Below are 19163 nucleotides of genomic sequence, written 5' to 3' on the forward strand. Positions count from 1 at the left end.
GAATTAAGGGTTCATTTAAGTACCCATGAGCCTCAGCATCTGTTAACAAGCAGAAGACAGCAGCCAGTTTTAGTTTCAGGGCATTTTGTGACTACTGTTAAAACTGTTTTAAATTTGTTGAATTGATCCAAAATCCAAATTAGAGGTTTGACTTTAATTTCTTCTTTTGTCCACGTTCTTCTCAGCTCAGTGTTCTCTGGTGTTTCAAGCTGCAAAGCAATGTTTCATTCTTGTTTCAGAGCTGAAATGCTTCAGATTGATTTGGGTTGAAGTATCAGAAGCTTCGTAAATGATGAAGCTTCAAACTAATGAAGAAGCAGACTTTTTCTCATTCTCTGTGTAGCTCCATTCAGTTATTTATATCTGACCTGAATCTTTATCTCCCCTCCTCAAAAATAAATACTATCAAAAAATGTACACAAACATTATATTATGTACACTTACTGTTTAAAGATTGAAGTCAAACCTGAATCTGATCAGTGCAACCGATGTGTGAATGGCGACAGGACAGCATCATGTATTTAAATTCAACAGTTTGTTATCACGTCCCAGGAGTTTGTCCTTTACTTCTCTATTTCAGGAAATTCCAGCATCTGTTCTTACACCAATCAGTAATAAATAGTTCATCATTTAAGAAGATAATTATTTTTCAAATTAGCACAAAGGGAAATGTATGAATCCTGCAGATTCCAGCTCCTTACCTTAAATTAGGTTTGTAAAGTAAAAATGAAACTGAATCATCTCTAAAGTAAAGAAAGCCTGATTCCCACATTAAAAATGAGTTTAAGTCACCATGAATTTTTCAATATTTGCACAATAACATAACATAATTTATGTGAATTTAATTTATTTATATCACTTTATTATTCAATGTAGTTTAAAGAATTCCCATACAATAACCCAAGTCTCTTGTCTATTTCTCATTACATTCAAGTCACAGAGAAAAGCATCAGATTTGATTGAAAATAAATTGAAATATCAGATGCTTGTTTTTGTGTCTCAAATCTAATAGAAACACATGAAGCACAAGTTAGAGCTGACTTTGCTCTTAACTCACCTCCTCAAAAGGGTTTTAAGAATATTTAGTTTGGAAACTGAATATGACGTTATATCTGTAAACCAACTGTTTCATATATTTATTCTAGGGATTAAGTTGTGTGATTTCAACCTCACAGAAACACAAAACAATATTTTAATTAAGGTGATTTGTACAACGGCTGCTGTGCTGTGCAGGACTTTCTGCTTTTTGTGAACCAGTGAAGTGAAATTAAATCTGTTGCTAAACTCAACGCGTGTCGTCGCAGTTCTTTACGTTTATAAACTTGAGTAAACTGAGTGACCTTTTTTCCCCATTTCAAGTTTTATTGCTTTTGGAGAAGCATCACAAGCAGCACTGAAGGTAAAAACAACACATCAGAACAGTTTGTTTCATATCTGAGCATGTAAGTAGTTTGATAGAGTCACAAGACAAAACGCAAAAGAAAACTCATCGAGTCTTGTTTTCCAGCTCTGACCTTCACTCAAACCTGTTGCTGCTGCTTTACATGAGTCAGCGACTGAACCACAATCTACATTAGTAACCCTACAGCAGAGCTAAAGTCTACAACACTACAATTCATTCTATTACATACTTTTCTCTTTTTAACATAAAACACAAGTAGCCTTCACTGAAGTTCACGAGTTCCCCACTTTCACTCCTGGAAAGACAGAAGTGGATTCACTGATTTGACCATTTAAACAGATGCATCATGTACTCATCTGCTGGGCTGATATTATACTGTAAGTTTAAGGCTCCACTGATGACTGCATACAAAGAGGATCAATGACCTCTCCACCTCATCCCAGTATCCAGCAGTGAAGCCAAAACACCCTGGATACGAGAGCTGCCATCTTTTACAGTTCATTTGGAGGCAGAGTCTGCACATTACTGTTCATAGAGTGGAGCCACAGTATAATTAGGCTTAGCTGTCAATCATAACATTTCACCCTGTTTTCATATCATCAAATAACTAACTAGAATGTGATTCAATAGAGCTCATATGCTGAGGCCCAACAGTCACAGAAATTCCATCAAGATGCACCAAATCACATACACTCTCAGATATCCCTTCCATAAATGTCTGATTATTCTATGGGAAAACATCAAAAATGTCAAATAAACATCCACAATCTCAAAATGTTGAAGATAGTGATAAAAAAATGTTTCTGGATCTGCCCCCTGATCCGGATCCACACCAAACTTTAATGGGTTCATCCCTGACCCATACCACATTCTTCCACCAAGTTTCATGGTAACCAGTCCAGTAGTTTTTGCATAATTTTGCTTACAATCAAAGAGACGGGGGTGAAAACATAACCTCTTGTGCTGAGGTAATTAAATTTAAACTTGTCATAAACATGAGCACTTAAAGAAACATCAGTGTGATGAGAATGACCTAAAATGGCAGAAACATCTTTGAGAAAAACATGCACACTTTGACTTTTTAGTTTGGTCCATGTCTCATCTGCTAACATGGAAGAGATATTCCAAATTAAAAAAACAAAACAAATGATGATGCTAGAAGTTACCATGGAGCGAGCAGAGAGCAGAGATGATGATAATCATAATAAGCAACTCCTTTCACATTTAATACAACGTTAGAAAACTGTATTTATTAAGGCAGGTTTAAGATGCAGGACCACTCATGGCCACTGGGTGAATCAACATCCTTCAAAAACGTCTTTTGAAAGGCCAAGTTTCATTAAAACATTAAGGCTCCCAGAGAGATACAGCACGTTAGAAAACATGTTTGACCGGTGTCTCAGTTTATCATGTTCACACGTGGTGTTTGCTACTTTTTCGTTGCAGGTTAGCTCAACTCAGTCCATTTCCCTTTGAGCATTATACAAGTATTCTTTCCTCAGGGACAAATAAAATCGGCAGTGGGAGGTGCATCCATACTTCCAATCACCTCTTCAGAGGAGATTGGCTGACAACACAGATTCAAAGTCTGTGTTCTTCTGCAGTCTAGGGTTAGGAAACTAGTTTATCTGTAAAATATAAAAATACAGATTATTTTCTGGATCAAAACAGTAAAACAAGGGACAATTATTCTTTTTCATTCTCACTTGGATTAGTGGCGCTTGGTTGATGAAACAGATCTAGCTTCTTTGCAAACCCTTTATTTGACAACATTTACTGTGGAAGTAAATTGTCCCTTGGTTGACAGTGTGGTATAAATATAAAAGTAGTATTTAAAAAGACCCTCTGTTCTTGTGAAGAGAAAAGTGCCCTTACAGTATTTCCTTCTCAAACACTCAAGGTGTGTTCAGACAAAAAAAAAGCAAATTCTCACTTTAACTGTGCAAGTTTGTGTTTAACAGACAACAAATGTAACAGCACAGAGATCACGGCTGTCATTTGTTACAAGACATATGAACATTCATTCAAATGTGTGTGGGAGAATTGTCATTATTGAACTGTAGTGACTTGTTCGGTCTAAAGCAGTTTGTCTCATGATACAGCAGAGGGCGCTCACTATGAGCCTGACCTTCTGCATGCTCTTTTGAACCATCAGGGTTTTGCTATGAAAATGGAAGACACAAGTAAGGGGGCATTCGTATATATTCGCACAAATTGTTTGTCATCTGCTCGATTTTTGGAAAAAGTATCAGCCCTAATGGACATCTGTTGCAAAGTGTTTCTCTACAGCTGAACATAGTTTTTTTTGTTGTTGTTGGTAGCGGGTGGCAGCGATGGTCGCTCGCTCTAAATAAACATGACACCCCTCCACTTCTTCCCGCTGTTCAGAAATCAAGCCAAAATATCTTGGATACGAACGCCGCCATCTTGCGCCAAGGACTTAATTTGGAACCAGTGTCATTGCATTACCGATCGGGGGATCAAAGAACTAATTAAAAACAAACTTATCAGAAACACGAACACTTAAACAAACACCAGTGTGATAGGAACTACCTAATATAACAGAAACCCTCTTTGAGAAAATGTTGACTTTTGTTTTGTCCATGTCCCATCTACACACATGGAGGGATTATGACTTATACTGCAGCTTGCCACCAGAGGTCGGTGAAGACACTCTGGCTTCCCTTTTTGGGTCTTTCCTGATTTTAGGAGCCACCATGTTGACCATCTGTATTTATCTATGCTCCACTTCCTGTATCTGTCATATCAAAATGAAAGTAATGACTACTTCATGACATGAAAACATGTATACAAGAGAAATCTACAGTACTGACTGGTGTCATTTTGTTCCTGCTGCTTCCGTCTGGACATACATCCTCCACTAGAGTGCTGTGAAAATAAACATTTTAAATTTGAGTGGATGACTCCTGGTCTCCTTACATCACCACGCAGAGCAAACATGCATCTGTCAATTCTGACAGTTTAATTCTCTCTGTAAAGATTCACTGAACACACCTTTAGAGTGAAACACACACAAACAAACACACAAAAAAAACCCACACACAAAATACTTGGCAAATCCAAACAAAGAAGGTGAGGTGGTGACATGCAGCACGAGTCCAAGAAGGTATATCAAGCTAAGTGCGAGTGCTGAAAAGATTTGAGCTGGTGACAGACATCCCAGAGTATTTGCAGTAACATTTCCATCCATTTCATCACGGAAGCTTCCTGTTAGAGCGTCCCGTGTCCTGAAGCAGAAGCCACCAGTATAATGTGCGGGACACGGTACCGTTACGTGCTCGAGGGATCCAGGCTGGACGGACAGGAGGAGGAGGAGGAGGAGAGCAGCTCAGAGGATGGAGGTGGAGGAGGTTTTCACTTTCACAGCAGCATTTTGTGTCCCGCTCCAAAGTCTAACCTCTTCACCAGCCTGTTGAAACATGGCAGACACATTCAGAGAGCTTCTTCTGCCGCTTCCATCTCACTCACAAGCATGCTTCAAAAGAATTTCAACTTTTGAATAACGAGGCAATATTTGCTGCTTTCAGGAGATATGGCAAGGAATATAAAAAATAGACACAAGTGATCATTAACTCTAAAATAGAAATGTTCTTCCAGTGTCTACATTTTTAACTGTGATGTCATTTCCTGGAGAATCTCCAAATAGTTAATTTCTCTCAAATCTGCACAATGTAACAAGTCAATAAACTGAAATAAATTATTTATGTAATGAAATTGTGTTTTAAATTATATAAATACAAAAACACAAAAAAAACATATAAATCATAACATTTCTACATATATACATATGCACCAAATATATACATTTTTAAGTGTTTGAGATATGAACATTTTTCTCTGCTCCTCTCCGGCCACTCTCCAACACCATCAAGCGTTATGAAGACAATGATATAATCATGAACGTAAAGAACAGGAGGGTCGTATTTATGTATATGTTTATCCATCTGACCATTAGATTTGTTAACATCTGTTAAACCTGTTGCTCCCTACAGGACAGAGCAACTCACCCCTTGTTGTAAAGGCCGTTGGTAGGAGGGGTTTCTGAGGAGTTCTGGCCCGTCGGCGCCCCCTGTCCTCCGGCTTGACCTCTGCGATTAGCTGTCTGTTCGTTGACGTATTCCCGACACGATGCCAGCTTGGACTCAAGGTTCTATCAGAAATGAGGTGGAAAAAAAAGGTTCAACTGTTTTAAGACATTCCTTCTACAACCACAAATGTCAACCTCATGGTGGCGCAAGAGGGGTCACCACAGTCATTATGATTTATCCTCAAAGAACCATTAATAAAATTTCATGGCGATCCAGCCCATAGACTGTATGTTAAGATGGATCAACATGACAGCTCCCCAGGAGTGAAGACAAAGTGTCTGGATCAGCCCCTGGTGGCTGGCTGCAGTATAGATCACAAAAAGTCAGTGTATGTTAAATAAAAATGTCAAAAAGATTGTTTCTGTCATTTTAGGCAAGTGAACACCTGCTGCTGTCCACAGAAGCGCCACCGCTGCTGCACAAGAAGCTGATCACCTGTTTATTCAAGATGATGCGATGAACAGTTCTCAAGATATTAAAGCCAGACAGACATTTATTTTAGATAAATAGATATTTTATGTTCAATTGGTTCTGTATTTTTTTAGTTTTTTGGTAATATTTGGATAAATTCATTCTGTATGTGTTGTTTAACATGAGCATTAAAATGCGTTTTGCCTCAAAGTGTAAAAATACATGACAGGCAGATGTTTCAACCCCTGAGAATCTTTGTCAGTGAGTGTAACCCAACACTACACTGTGTGCACAATTATTAGGCAAGTGAGTATTTTGACCATATCATCTTTATGCATATTTTCCAACTCCAAGCTGTATAAACTTGAATGCCTATTGGATTTAAGCATATCAGGTGATGTGTATTTGTGTAATGAGGAAGGGTGTGGCCTAAGGAGATCAACACCCTATATCATGGTGTGCATAATTATTAGGCAGCTTCTTTTCCTCAGGCAAAATGGGCCAAAAAAGAGATTTAACTGACTCTGAAAAGTCAAATATGCTCTCAACACTCTTGAAATTGCTAAGATATTGGGGCGTGATCACAGAACCATCAAACGTTTTGTTGCAAATAGTGAACAGGGTCGCAAGAAACGTGTTGAGAAAAAAAGACGCAAATTAACTGCCAAAGATTTGAGAAGAATCAAAACGTGAAGCTACCAGGAACCCATTATCCTCCAGTGCTGTCATATTCCAGAACTGCAACCTACCTGGAGTGCCCAGAAGTACAAGGTGTTCAGTGCTCAGAGACATGGCCAAGATAAGGAAGGCTGAAACCCAACCACCACTGAACAAGACACATAAATTGAAACGTCAAGACTGGGCCAAGAAATATCTGAAGACCGATTTTTCAAAGGTTTTATGGACTGATGAGATGAGTGACTCTTGACGGACCAGATGGATGGGCCCGTGGCTGGATCAGCAACGGGCACAGAGCTCCACTTCAACTCAGACACCAGCAAGGTGGAGGTGGGGTACTGGTATGTGCTGGTATTATTAAAGATGAGCTAGTTGGACCTTTTCGGGTTGAAGATGGACTCAAAATCAATTCCCAAACCTACTGCCAGTTTTTAGAAGACACTTTCTTCATGCAGTGGTACAGGAAAAAGTCTGCATCTTTCAAGAAGACCATGATTTTTATGCAGGACAATGCTCCATCGCATGCATCAAAGTACTCCACTGCGTGGCTAGCCAGTAAAGGCCTTAAAGATGAAAGAATAATGACATGGCCCCCTTCCTCACCTGACCTAAACCCTATTGAGAACTTGTGGGCCCTTCTTAAACGGGAGATTTACGGTGAAGGAAAACAGTACACCTCTGAACAGTGTCTGGGAGGCTGTGGTTGCTGCTGCACAAAAAGTTGATCGTCAACAGAATCCATGAATGGAAGGCTTATTACTGTTATTGAAAAGAAGGGTGGCTATATTGGTCACTGATTTTTGTCAAATGTTTATTTGTAAATTTTGAGTTGTTTGTTTATTATTCTCACTTTAACAGATGAAAATAAACAAGTGAGATGGGAACATTTTCGTTTTTCATTTAGTTGCATCATAATTCTGCACACTAATAGTTGCCCAATAATTGTGCACACAGATATTCTCCTAAGAAAGCCAAAACCTCACTTTTACATTCTTAAATATTCAGGTTTGAGGTTTATTAACATTTTGGATTGACCGAGAGCACTGTCTTTGTTCAATAATAAAATGAATCCTCAAAAATACAACTTGCCTAATAATTGTGCACACAGTGTACAGTCTGGGCACAGACTGAGTTTTTGTTCGATTTGTTCACACTGTGAAAACACGAGGGAAATGGACACATTACAACAACTATACAATCTGCAGTTTATTGCTTCTCTAAATCAATTAACTCTTGAGCTCTGGGAGAAGCGGCTGTTTGTGCTGTTTGATGAGTCACAGAGAAGAATAACCGGAGGCAGCGTCACATGACAGGTGATCATATGAGAAACAGCACAGCGGGTGAACAGGTTGATTTATCACAGTACATCTAACACAGAAGTTCTCTTGTGTCCATGAGAGCACAGGGTAAAAAAAAAAAAATCACAAGAGCGGTTCTCACCCCGACTTTCCTCAGAAGTTCCCCGACAATGTTGAGGGCCGAGATTCTCGCCGAGGTGGTGAGAGGAGTCGCTAAAAGTCTTTCACCTGCAGACACAAACCAGCTGATCAGTCCACAGAGACACTTCACATTGATATTAAAAGAAAGAGAATCAATCAATTACCAGAATCTTGTTCGTGATCCACTAATTGATTAGATTAGGAATCCTGTGCTATGTTAGTATTGCATTATAATATTCCTGGCTCAAGATGTCTCTTAATTTTCTCTATTAAACTTAAATTATTAATTGATTTGATTAGATCTTCTGGAAAATAATATTTGGTTAATTCTATATTTAAGAAAAAGATCCATTAATTATTCTCTGAGAAATCAACAAAAATGTTGAAAGTTTTTCTATCTCGCAATGTTGAAGTAAGTGGGGAAAAAAAGTCCTAGATTCCCCCCCGATCCATATCCACAACAACATTTTAAAGGTTGTACCCTGAGTTTCATAAGAATCTGTTCAGTTGTTTTTGCTCAATCCTGCTACCTAACACAGAGACAGACAAACAAACGCAGATGAAAACTTAACCTCCATGGTGTAGGTAATAAAATGTGCATATCATTGTTGGCAGTAATAAAGAAAATTGCAGCACAGACTGCAACAGGTTCAAGGTGACAACTGTAAAGATGGTTTCCCTGCAGCCTGGGAGCAAGTGTTCCAATGACGTGAACCAGTCCACGGCCCTGTGGCTGCGTATGTATACTTCCCACTTTGGAGTTTAAAAACCCAAACACATGTGATCACAAACTGTCTCCCTCCCGAGCAGCTGATGAACTGACCTCTGCTGGTGGAGGGCGGAGGTGTGGTGAAGTAGTCAGACTGGGCTGGAGGTCTGGACGGCGTGGTGGTGGTGGTGGCAGAGGGGATGGGCTGGTTAGAGGGCAGAGACGTGGTTTTGTCCTCAGTTCCTATATCTTGAGGGGTGAGAGGAGGGGTGGGCAGCCCGGCCGAGGAGGAGGTGGACAAAGATGATGGAGGCTCTTTGACGACATTGCTGAGAGACGGCTTCCTGTCCTGTACCTGCTGTTTCTGTTGCACGGCCAGCTCCTGCCTCAGGTCTAACACACACACACACACACACACACACACACAGAAACATTTCACTGTCATTTTCTTCATTTTGGGGGGGATTTTTAAGTTTTAAGCCAGGAATCAGCAGTATAGGCATCACAGGTAGATACTATAGGTCCCGGTAGTTAAACGTGTATGTAAGTACGTTTATAAGATTAGAATACAGTTCTAAAATTGGGGTGTGCTGACCCCTGGGGTCTGTGGCACACTGCCAAGGGATCTATGAAAACTATCCAAATTCCATGCATTAAAACTTATGATATGTGGGTATTGTGTTTTGACTCTTTCTACCTCTGGCTTCGTCCTTCAGTCTTTGAACAGACTCCAGGAGATTCTCCTTCTCGTCCAGCTCACTCTCGAGGAAAGCATTTCTCTCTATCACCTGGTTCATCCTCTGCTCAAAGTCCTCCAGTGACATGATGGTTGCCCTGAAACACACAGGGCAAAAAAATGGAGACGTCAGTGAATGATGTGAAATGATTCTGTGTATCAGACATTATCAGGCAAATGACCAGACGTGGAATCTGCATGTTCTGCAGATACTGCAGCTCTTATTTCCTGTCAGCTCCTAAACAGTTCATAGGGTTGTTTTCTGAATTTATCAAGAACAAAAGTTTAAATTCAACATTATTATACTTTCTAAGCATGTTTTAGTTGTTGCAGGACAGCTGAGCTGTTACTTTAACTTGTGAACCTGTCACATGGTCCCTGTTACAGTGTCGGTGCTGGTAACATTAGAGAAAAAGGTTAGAGAGAAGGTTTGAGAAATAACTAATAACTGATGATAATTCATATTCGAATATTTTTTCTTCATGGGCCATTGTGAGTTACATATACATATACATACATAGACATATATATATAATTTAAATAATTGATCACAGTAATCAAATGGTTGAGGCTATAAAGTGTATGGGTCTTTCCTGATTTGTACAAAGACAATGTGTACTTCAAAGTAGTTTTAAAAAACGGCACTATTCACAGCAAAGGGAGTAACACAGTCAACAGCTCGCCTTATTTCTCTCTACAGTCATGACTAAAAGCCATTTAGTCAGACTATGAAAAACAAGTGTTTTTTGTTCAGAACCTGAGCAAATTCATTTCTGTGGTAGAGTACAATCACCAAAAATGTCCTTCAACACTATGTGTGCTTCCTGACCTCTTGGTTCGCTCCAGGTCATCGTTGGCCTGCTCCAGCTCTCTGATGTATTTGTGAAGTTGGTCTCTGACGGCCGTGGTCTCAGCCATGTCGCCCTCCAGGCTGGAGATTTGCCGACAGGCCTCGGAGTGATGCATCTCATACTTCTCCTGGTAGGAGGCCAGCCCCGGTGTTAGGAGGGGAAAAGAAGATAGAGAACACAGAAGAGGAAGAGAGTCGAGGATCAAATTCAAGTGGATAGATTTCAACTTCAAAGCATTTAAACATTAAATTGAAAGTCAAAAGACAATGATATGATGATATCAGGTATTGCATAAGCCCCAATCAGACAATACTAACTTTTTTTATATTACAATGATGTCGTTCATTCATACCATGTGATGAGAAATGATAGGTTGATCTAAATGAGATATAGACTGTTTAGCTAATGCTTTACTAGACTGTGAAATACTTTCATGGTGATGTCATGATGACATCATTCCCATCATGATAGTTTTTCAATCTAGATAAGCATTTGGTCATGTCTAGAGTCCTATGGCATGCAGAAAACGTTGAATTATGCATTTCATAAGTTTTTGACTTCTTCTTAATGTCATTTATCATGTGTCATCATGCGATGTGGAATAATTATCTGATCAATATAAACTTTAAACTGTCTCTCTGAGATGTCTTGGACAATGTGTTTTTCACAAGTGTCAACTCACTGTGACGTCACGTGTTGGTTTGTGAGCTGCCGTTTTGAAGCCTTGAGTTTGACATGTTGTTGGATTTTGGAAACCAGAAGTAACCGAGACAGAGAGAAACTCCTCAAGAAAACGATAATTGACGTTAAATCAGGTGAGACTTAGAGTCATTTTCTCATAGACTTCTATAGAAACTGACTTATTTTAAAACTAGTGGAGTCACCCTCTGCTGGTCAGTCCAGAGACTAACAGGTTTCAGGCACATCCACATTAGCTTCACTGTCTGGACCCAGAGAACAGGTGGAATTACTACCACTCTGTTACTGGATTATGTTTAACACAGGGCAAAAACCTGAGTGCCGGACATTTGCAATTATTTATCTTATAATGGTAAATTATTGCCTGTGCCAATCTCAGAGGAGACACTGTGAGGCTCGCACAAGAACAGGTATCACACAACACGACACTGTGTCAAGCTTCAGCATGTTAGAACAAAATTCCATGACGTCTCTGCATACTGGACATGCATGCTGTCTGAGATAAGGCAGGTTTACTGTGCTGACAGGGAGCACAAGACTGCAGCCGCATGACTCTTATTCTATTTTGACATGAATCAGAATAGAATTTTAACTTTAATTTAAAGTATTTTTCCACCTAGTTCCCCCGATCACTTTACACAAAGGTCAGACCTTGACCTGAGAAAAAACAACAACTAAGGAGTAAATAAAATATGTGAAAACATTTTTTTAAAGCTAAATGTAATCACTGAGGGGCTGTTTGTACGTTGAAATTCCCCGCTCCACCAATAATAATAATATTATTATAAAAATTGTATTACTACCATTAGTTTTGATGTTCATAATATTGTTAATATTCATATTGATATTATTATGAATTCAGTTGCCAGTGACACAGAGCCATAAATAATGTGGTTTAACACCCTAATTTCATTAAGACAGTTGACTTTTTATTAAAGCCATTTATATTTATTTAAAGATTTGAATCAATCAGGGCAGGTGAAATAATAAAGACACCCCTCAGTATAACACAATACAGTTCAACAGAATCACAAAGTGAACATACAGTTGAATCAACCTCTTGAAAACAGTTCCACAATGAGCTTGGCTGTAGAGTATTAGCTTGTTGTTTGTTCATTAACTTTATCTCCAGTGGATTATTTTAATTTGGATTAATAGTGTTTTTTTTTTTTACCTCTGCCAAGTAGGTTGTTTTTTCACTCCTGTCAGTATGTTTATATTTGTTTAACTTGGAAGGATGGGAATGGGACAAAAGACATTTGTCATGGATCTAGACAGAGGGAAGACACAGCCACTTTTAATCCCCTTTTTCAACGTTGCAAGATATGATTCATGGTTCTTGATGAAGAAAAAAAAAAACATTTAGAGGACTCATATCTATGAGTCAGTGAAATTTGGTGCGGCTCCAACAAAAAAAAAAAAAGACCTCGCAGATTTAATGCAGCTGAGATTATGTGGATTCATTCAATTAAGGACATTACAATTTCATGATCTGTACTGTTTTGTGAGGTATGCACCATTCCAGCCTAACGGCAGTTAATGGATCTATTCACATAAGGAAGATAAACTTGTTTTGTTAGGAGAGAAAATGGTGTGAGTGAACTGTGACATTACTGGAGTCTGATGGAAGAACTCCCATCCCCTCCAGACACAGACCAAGCAGGAGGCGTCAGCTGCTTTTTCCAACCCTGAATAAGTCCTCTGTGAAAGTGTGTGTGTGTGTGTGTGTGTGTGTGTGTGTGTGTTCCGCTCAGACAAGAGCACCAATGGAGTCTATTCATCACAGTCAAACAGGAGCTATAAAATGCAACTAATATCAGCTGATAAATAGGGAAATAACCAGTCAGATACACTTTAACAGGCAGTCAGTTGATTACATGTTATGAAAATAACTTTGCACCTCTGGACAACCCTAATAAAACAGCGTTATGCCTCAGTAAAACCTATAAAAGCAAATTAAGCAATGACTTGCATTAGAGATGCTTCTGAAAGCAGGGAGGTTAGAAGTAAATATTTAAAGTCCTTGAGTCTAAGTGAACTGTTGAGTTTGTGCATTGGTTGTTTTGTTTCCCTGATGTTTAGGTCTGAGCAATCCTTATTGTATTGGACTGCATAAACCACATTGTTCTATTTGTCTCAGGGTGTTTTAATCTTTAGGTGAACAAGCTTCTGTCTTTGGGTGTTGCTGGGCTTTAAATGTACATGTATGTGGTGTTAGTAAGAAGATTTGCCTCAGTTTTTCAGAGGCTCCAGTAACATATGGAATCACTACATTGTTTCTAGTTCTTGTCCCTGATTGGTTTTTGATCCTTCACCTTGCATGTGGTCCTTGTGTGTATGTTTTATTCTCGGCAGTGTTAAGTTCTGATGACGCAAAGCTTGTGGATGATGTGAGTCAATGAGTATGTATTGTTCAATTCGAGTCTGTGTGTTGAGGCTTCTGTCATCTTCAATGTGCACTGCCCAATCAAAAAGGCCAAACTGTTTCCTGCCAATTTAAAGTAACGACTCTCAAAGGACCCACAGAGGTTAAATACCTGAAACCTCCATTTAGTCAATTAGAAATGAAGAGGCCTTTGAGATGAGAGGTGACATGTCTTTGAGAACCGAAAGAAAGTCCACTTGGTTTTGAACAATTGTACAACTCCTGAAGAAACAAGACTACTCCATCTATCATGGTACAGTGGGACAGAACTGCTTTTATTTCCAAACTATTTAACCATCCACAGCTGAAGTGTTTATTTATTCATCTTTCTCAGAGTTTGAGCTTTAATGTCTTTCTCTGCGTATCATTTCCAAGTTTTAAATGTCTTTATTTTCTACTTCTTGTTTATTTGCTACGCTGCAATGTGGGTAATGTACCTTGTAGTTTTCTAGTTCCATACGAAGGCGGTCGTTGGCGGCAAGCAGCTCGCGGTTCCGCGCCTCACACTGTTTCAGCTCCGTCTCCAGCTCGCCCTCGTAGTCACGACTCATCTGCTGAAACTCCTGCAGCTCCTCTTGAGCTTCCTCCGCACTGATCGCACACAGACGCAGAGAGTAAATATCACGTGTTATGTTATTCTTTAACAGCGTTTCTGTTTGCATAATTAATTTGGCAAACAAATCTCACACAGAACAAACAGACCAAGTCTAAACCAGACGTGTTTGGATGAAAAACACAACCTGACCATTTTCCCACTGAAAGAAGATCTGTCCTTCGTGGATTTTACACAAAAGTCTTAACGCCACAGAAAAGTGTTTAAAAGGAAAACACCTCAGGGCTCATGATAGTTTGTCTTTCAGGAGTTTCTACGGACTCATATTTCTACAAACTGAAATGGAGAGCGAATACAAAGTACTCATTATTTTTTAAAGAATTTACTACAGAGAACAAGAGGCACTGGAAGATTCGAAGTTGTGCAGACAAGTTGTTATCTTATTGGCACAATTTTATTAACTTTTTTTACTTGTATAACAGATAAGTCTGAAAACATTTTTTGACTGTGTTGGAAGGTAAGGAAATATGTATTCTCATATCACGATGCAGTGTAAATAAATAACTTTATAATGTGTACAGAGTTAAATCATTTAAGACTTTTAAAGTTGTGAGTGAAAACATATTCTCATCTATTAACACCAACATGCAGTAACTTTATATTGATTTATAATTTTTTCCCAGACACTCAAAGGTAACTTCCTGTTGCCTCCATGTATAACTAGTTTAATACAGAGGATAATTTATTATCAAGCATGAGGTGGCCTAGAATTCACAAAGTTTGATTTTAGAAAATGAGACATGAATAAGACTATTTGCTGCTGAGCACTACATTACTTTTTTATAGGATTTAGTTGTTTGTTAATCTTGAAGATTTATTAAATAATTCATTAATATTGAGCTATAATAGGATAGAGCAGTTTTGATTTGATGTTGGTTATGCTTTTTAGTCACTGTATTGTGAGTTGTAAGTCTTTTTGTTAGTATAACTGATGTGGTTGCGTGTTAATGTTTCTCTATTATTAAAGTACTAGTACAGAAAACGTGTGGGCGTCCCAGGAAGAGTATAGTGGCTAATGGGGAACTAAATAAACAAACAAACAAACAAACAAACACGGGGGGAACCACACCTCTGCTGGTGCCTGGCGGCTTGTTCCTTCCAGTACTCCAGCTCCTCCTCCAGGGACCCAAACTCAGGAGGCTCTGGATCCCCCATCTCCAGGCCAGGTGGAGAGCTGACTCTCCGGTGACGCACCAACACTGTTCTGGGGTTCCAGTGAAACGAGACATTTAGACAGGCTCCGGGCGTTTACTGTCAACATTACACCGTTTAATAGAATAACATTAATTATGGCAGGACGTGATTACAGACGACTCTCCTGCAATTTGACGTTCATTCGGCCTGTGTGTGAACCAACAATTAGCTCTGTATTTCAGATCGAATCCCAGCTTCTTAGACTTTGGGTGCAGCAGTGCGCTTAGATGGGACAGATAACGGTAAAAATCACATGAATGAGTTTCAACCAACTTTTAATAACGTTTCCTTGAATATACAATGTATGACGAACTAAATCATTTATTCTAACGATTCATAAACACATTGTTTAAAATCAGTAAGATGCGATAAAAAGTGAACCCAATCCACAGTAAATACAAGATTAACATCAAGTCTGGCTACAAACAAAACAACGGGAGCCCAAGGCAGAAGATAACGGGGAACTCTCACCCTCATGGGGTTTATCATTAGAAACACCTGTTTTTATGAACACTAAAGACGGTTAGCTCAAACTATTCACAACAGACCTGTAGCAACACGGTACAAGAAAGTCAGCATGTTCCTTAGCCGGCTTCTAAATGCAGATAAATGAGCTAGTCGAGCTAACGGAGTTTAGCGTTAACCGTTTAAATCCCAGCTCAGACAAACAGCTGTAACTTACTCTCAGCTGCAGTTCGCTCCGTTCAACGTGGCGTGAACGAGTTGTTTCCCTTTCCGCGACCTTCTTCGTGCGCTGGTTTCGCAACCCAGCAGTTTGTCGCTCGAATTAAATGTCGAAGAAGAAGAGAAAGAAACGTGTTGCAGGAGTTTGAGCCAGTAAAGTTCGCTCAAGCTTCGTGGACGACGTCGAACAATACAAGCGTCCATTCATATGGTGCAGAGCAGTCCACCAATCATGAGTTCACGACAGCCTCGTTCACGGATGCTATTGGTCCCTTGTATGTCAATCATATAGTGATAGGCGGGATCTGGGTTATTGTCCAATCAGAGAGGTGATATCAGTGTGAGGAATATCTGCATAATCTTCACAGTCGACTCCAGACGTGTTGATGGATTATAAATAAACGACCATGATTACTAGTGACTGAAAAGCCCTAATCACAAAGAGACACAACAGGACAACGGAGACACACAACGACAAAAAAGACCCACAAAACAACTACAGAGAGACACCAAACAACCAGAGAGACACCAAACCACCGAAAAGAGACAGAGAACCACCCTTAGGAGACAATACCAGATAGAAAAAGACACAATACCATTAAAAAGAGACATAAAACAATTACAGAGGGATACAGAGATACAAAACAATAAACAGATACATAAAACGACTTAAAAGAGACACAAAAGCAACCAGAAAAGAAACATAAAATTATTATAAAGACACACAAAATGAATACAAAATGACCAGAAAGAAAAAGAAGTAATTATAAAGACAGGAATAATAAAATACACATTATAACCACAGGAGCAAAAACAACAAACAAACAAAGCTTCTGAAAAAAGAAGAAACATGAAGACAAATTGACCAAAATGAGATATAAAAAAAACAACTAAAAAGAGATACAAAATAACTGTAAAGACAGGAAGAATGACCATAAAGACACACATCAGGACCATGAAGAGACTCAAAACAACCACAAAGAGACATCAAACAATAGACAAAAGCAACCAATAGGAGAAGAAAAATTATTACAAAAATACAAAATGACCATAAAGAAACATGAAATCTTCACATAAAGACAAAATGACCAAAATGAGACACAAAACAACTAGAAAGACAAAACTATTCCAATGAAATGAGTGAGTGAATCAAAGCAACTACATTGAGATACAAATCTACTAAAAAAGAGACAAACAATGTCTACAAAGCAAAATAAACTGCACACAGTAAATATGACCATAAAGAAACAGAAAATGGTCACAAAAGACAAAAAGGCTAAAACGAGTATTAAACAATACAATAATTGTAAAGAGAGGAATAATTACCATAAAGACACATTATGACCCCAAAGAGACTCAAAACAACTAAAACAAGAAGAAGAAGAAATAAAGATGCAAAATGACAAAGAGATGAAAAAATTACTATATAGAGACACTAAGAGACTGTGAACAACTTTCAGTCAGGAAGTATGCGTGTGTTTGTGTGTGTTTGTGTGTGTTTGTGTGTGTTTGTGTGTGTGTGTGGGGGGGGGGGGGGGGGGGTCTTTAAAGGGAGCCACTTTTCTCAGTGTGTCAGGGTCCTGTGTACACCTCTAAAAGTTATAACTTTTCATTTATTCAAACAGTGATGTTCAAAGACATTAATGTATTATTATTTATGTAATTTTCTCAGGTACTTCTATTTCAATTTCCCATGTAAATATAACAACCACTTTATGTGCAGCTGTTTTCAAATGGGGCTTTGGCAACACAACAGAAATAAGAGCTTAGACAAAACATCAGTGTTTTATTCACATGGAGTCATTAACAGCTGAAAGGAAAGAATCCACATGCATCACATTAACTGGCCTGTAACACTCCTTTCCTCTATATCATTTTGTATTATTATTCTCAGGTATTACACCTTAATGCAGGAAAGAGTGCTCCCTCTCAGGCCCCTCCTCCTCTTCTGCATCTGGCTATTTATATGATGTAAAGTACAGCGTTTATGTTTCAGTTATACAGCACCTGACCCATCCGTTGGCTCTGATTGGAGAATTTAACTTCCTGTTTGTGGGGTCAGAGGTCACACTGGATCAACTCTGTCCTTTTCAGAGGGATTAGTCAGGCCTATCTGATCCTGGTTAATCCACGCACACCATCATCAGAGCATAAAGCTGCTGAATACACACACACACACACAGATCCAATGTGTCCTTGTTTCACATGTTTTCAGAGTGACATTGCGACCATGTCTTTAACTTTGGCTATAGGTATAGTTCACTGCTTAGAATTTAACTTGCATGCTTTTTTTCAAGTGTGGAATTGAAAAACAACATTGGCATCACTTGCGATTATATGGCAGAGTAATAGGGCCACTTGAAGAGAAAAATCTGAGATTTTGAGAATAAGGTCATATTATTATGAGGATAAAGTCTTCATTTTACAAGAAAAATTCCTAACATGACAAATTTTAGAATGGAAATATCAGATCAGCCTCGTTGCGTTCAAATTTGCAATGTGGGGCGTTTCTTTAAGTTTAAGTTACATCTTTGGCATAACATCAAAACTTTTATCTACATTTCACTGATAATCTTAGGTAATTGTTTCAATATGTTTATACAAAAAAAAGTTTGCACTACCAAATATTCATATAAATGTATATTTTTTTAGCTTTTAGTCAAACAAGAAAAACTATTTGAAAATGTTTATTTACGATAGCCAGAATAATGAAGAGGATTTTTTACCAATTATGCACTTTATGCACTGGAAAACTGTCAGATTAATTAATTGTTGGTTACTGGTCTTTTGTGTGAGATAATACTTCCTTACCCAGATTTCTCTGTAGGAAATAATAAAAACGTCTTAGACTCTGAAGACACAAAAAACTAAGACAATTTGGTAAAACATATAAATTGTTAACATTAACAACACAGGTCTTCTGCACAAATTAAGTTACAAACTATCATTAGATGTTAGCAGGTGTTAGCGGCCACCAGCAGATGTTATGGACATAACTTCAGTTGTGCACCTTGGTGTCATCAAGTGTTTTGGCCTTGTAATTAATGATACAGGCCGAACTTGAGGGTATGCTGAGGCTAAAGGTACAACTGTTTCTGTCTTTTATTCATAAGACACTCTCTTGTGTTCTTGAGCTCAAGAGCTCAATATAGATTAAAACGGTTCAGGTCATAAAACAACATTTTGACACAGACCAGATCCACATGAAGAATG

At 38.6% G+C, this 19163-nt stretch overlaps 1 protein-coding gene across 1 annotated transcript; it reads right to left on the reverse strand.

The window, feature by feature from the left end:
• Positions 1-3104: 3104 nt before the first annotated feature.
• On the reverse strand, positions 3105-16163 carry nde1 (nudE neurodevelopment protein 1). Its single transcript, XM_034592412.1, has 9 exons — positions 15949-16163; positions 15142-15276; positions 13897-14050; positions 10314-10462; positions 9446-9582; positions 8863-9141; positions 8041-8126; positions 5431-5573; positions 3105-4832 (listed from the first exon to the last, which is right to left on the reverse strand). The coding sequence occupies exons 2-9, from the start codon at positions 15225-15227 to the stop codon at positions 4784-4786; spliced, it is 1083 nt and encodes a 360-aa protein (XP_034448303.1). The 5' UTR covers positions 15228-15276; positions 15949-16163; the 3' UTR covers positions 3105-4783.
• Positions 16164-19163: the final 3000 nt, after the last annotated feature.

Source organism: Hippoglossus hippoglossus, chromosome 8, assembly GCF_009819705.1.
Source record: "Hippoglossus hippoglossus isolate fHipHip1 chromosome 8, fHipHip1.pri, whole genome shotgun sequence".
Taxonomy (NCBI): Eukaryota; Metazoa; Chordata; class Actinopteri; order Pleuronectiformes; family Pleuronectidae; genus Hippoglossus; species Hippoglossus hippoglossus.

What these genes read in the sequence shown, in the direction of transcription:
- nde1 (XM_034592412.1), bottom strand. Translation starts at nt 15,227, where the DNA reads ATGGGGGATCCAGAGCCTCCTGAGTTTGGGTCCCTGGAGGAGGAGCTG. An exon ending in GCCGCCAGGCACCAGCAGAG is followed by an intron (nt 14,051 to 15,141) that starts GTGTGGTTCCCC and finishes GTGTGCGATCAG; the next exon opens with TGCGGAGGAAGCTCAAGAGG. An exon ending in ACTGAAGGACGAAGCCAGAG is followed by an intron (nt 9,142 to 9,445) that starts GTAGAAAGAGTC and finishes TGTGTGTGTTAG; the next exon opens with ACCTGAGGCAGGAGCTGGCC.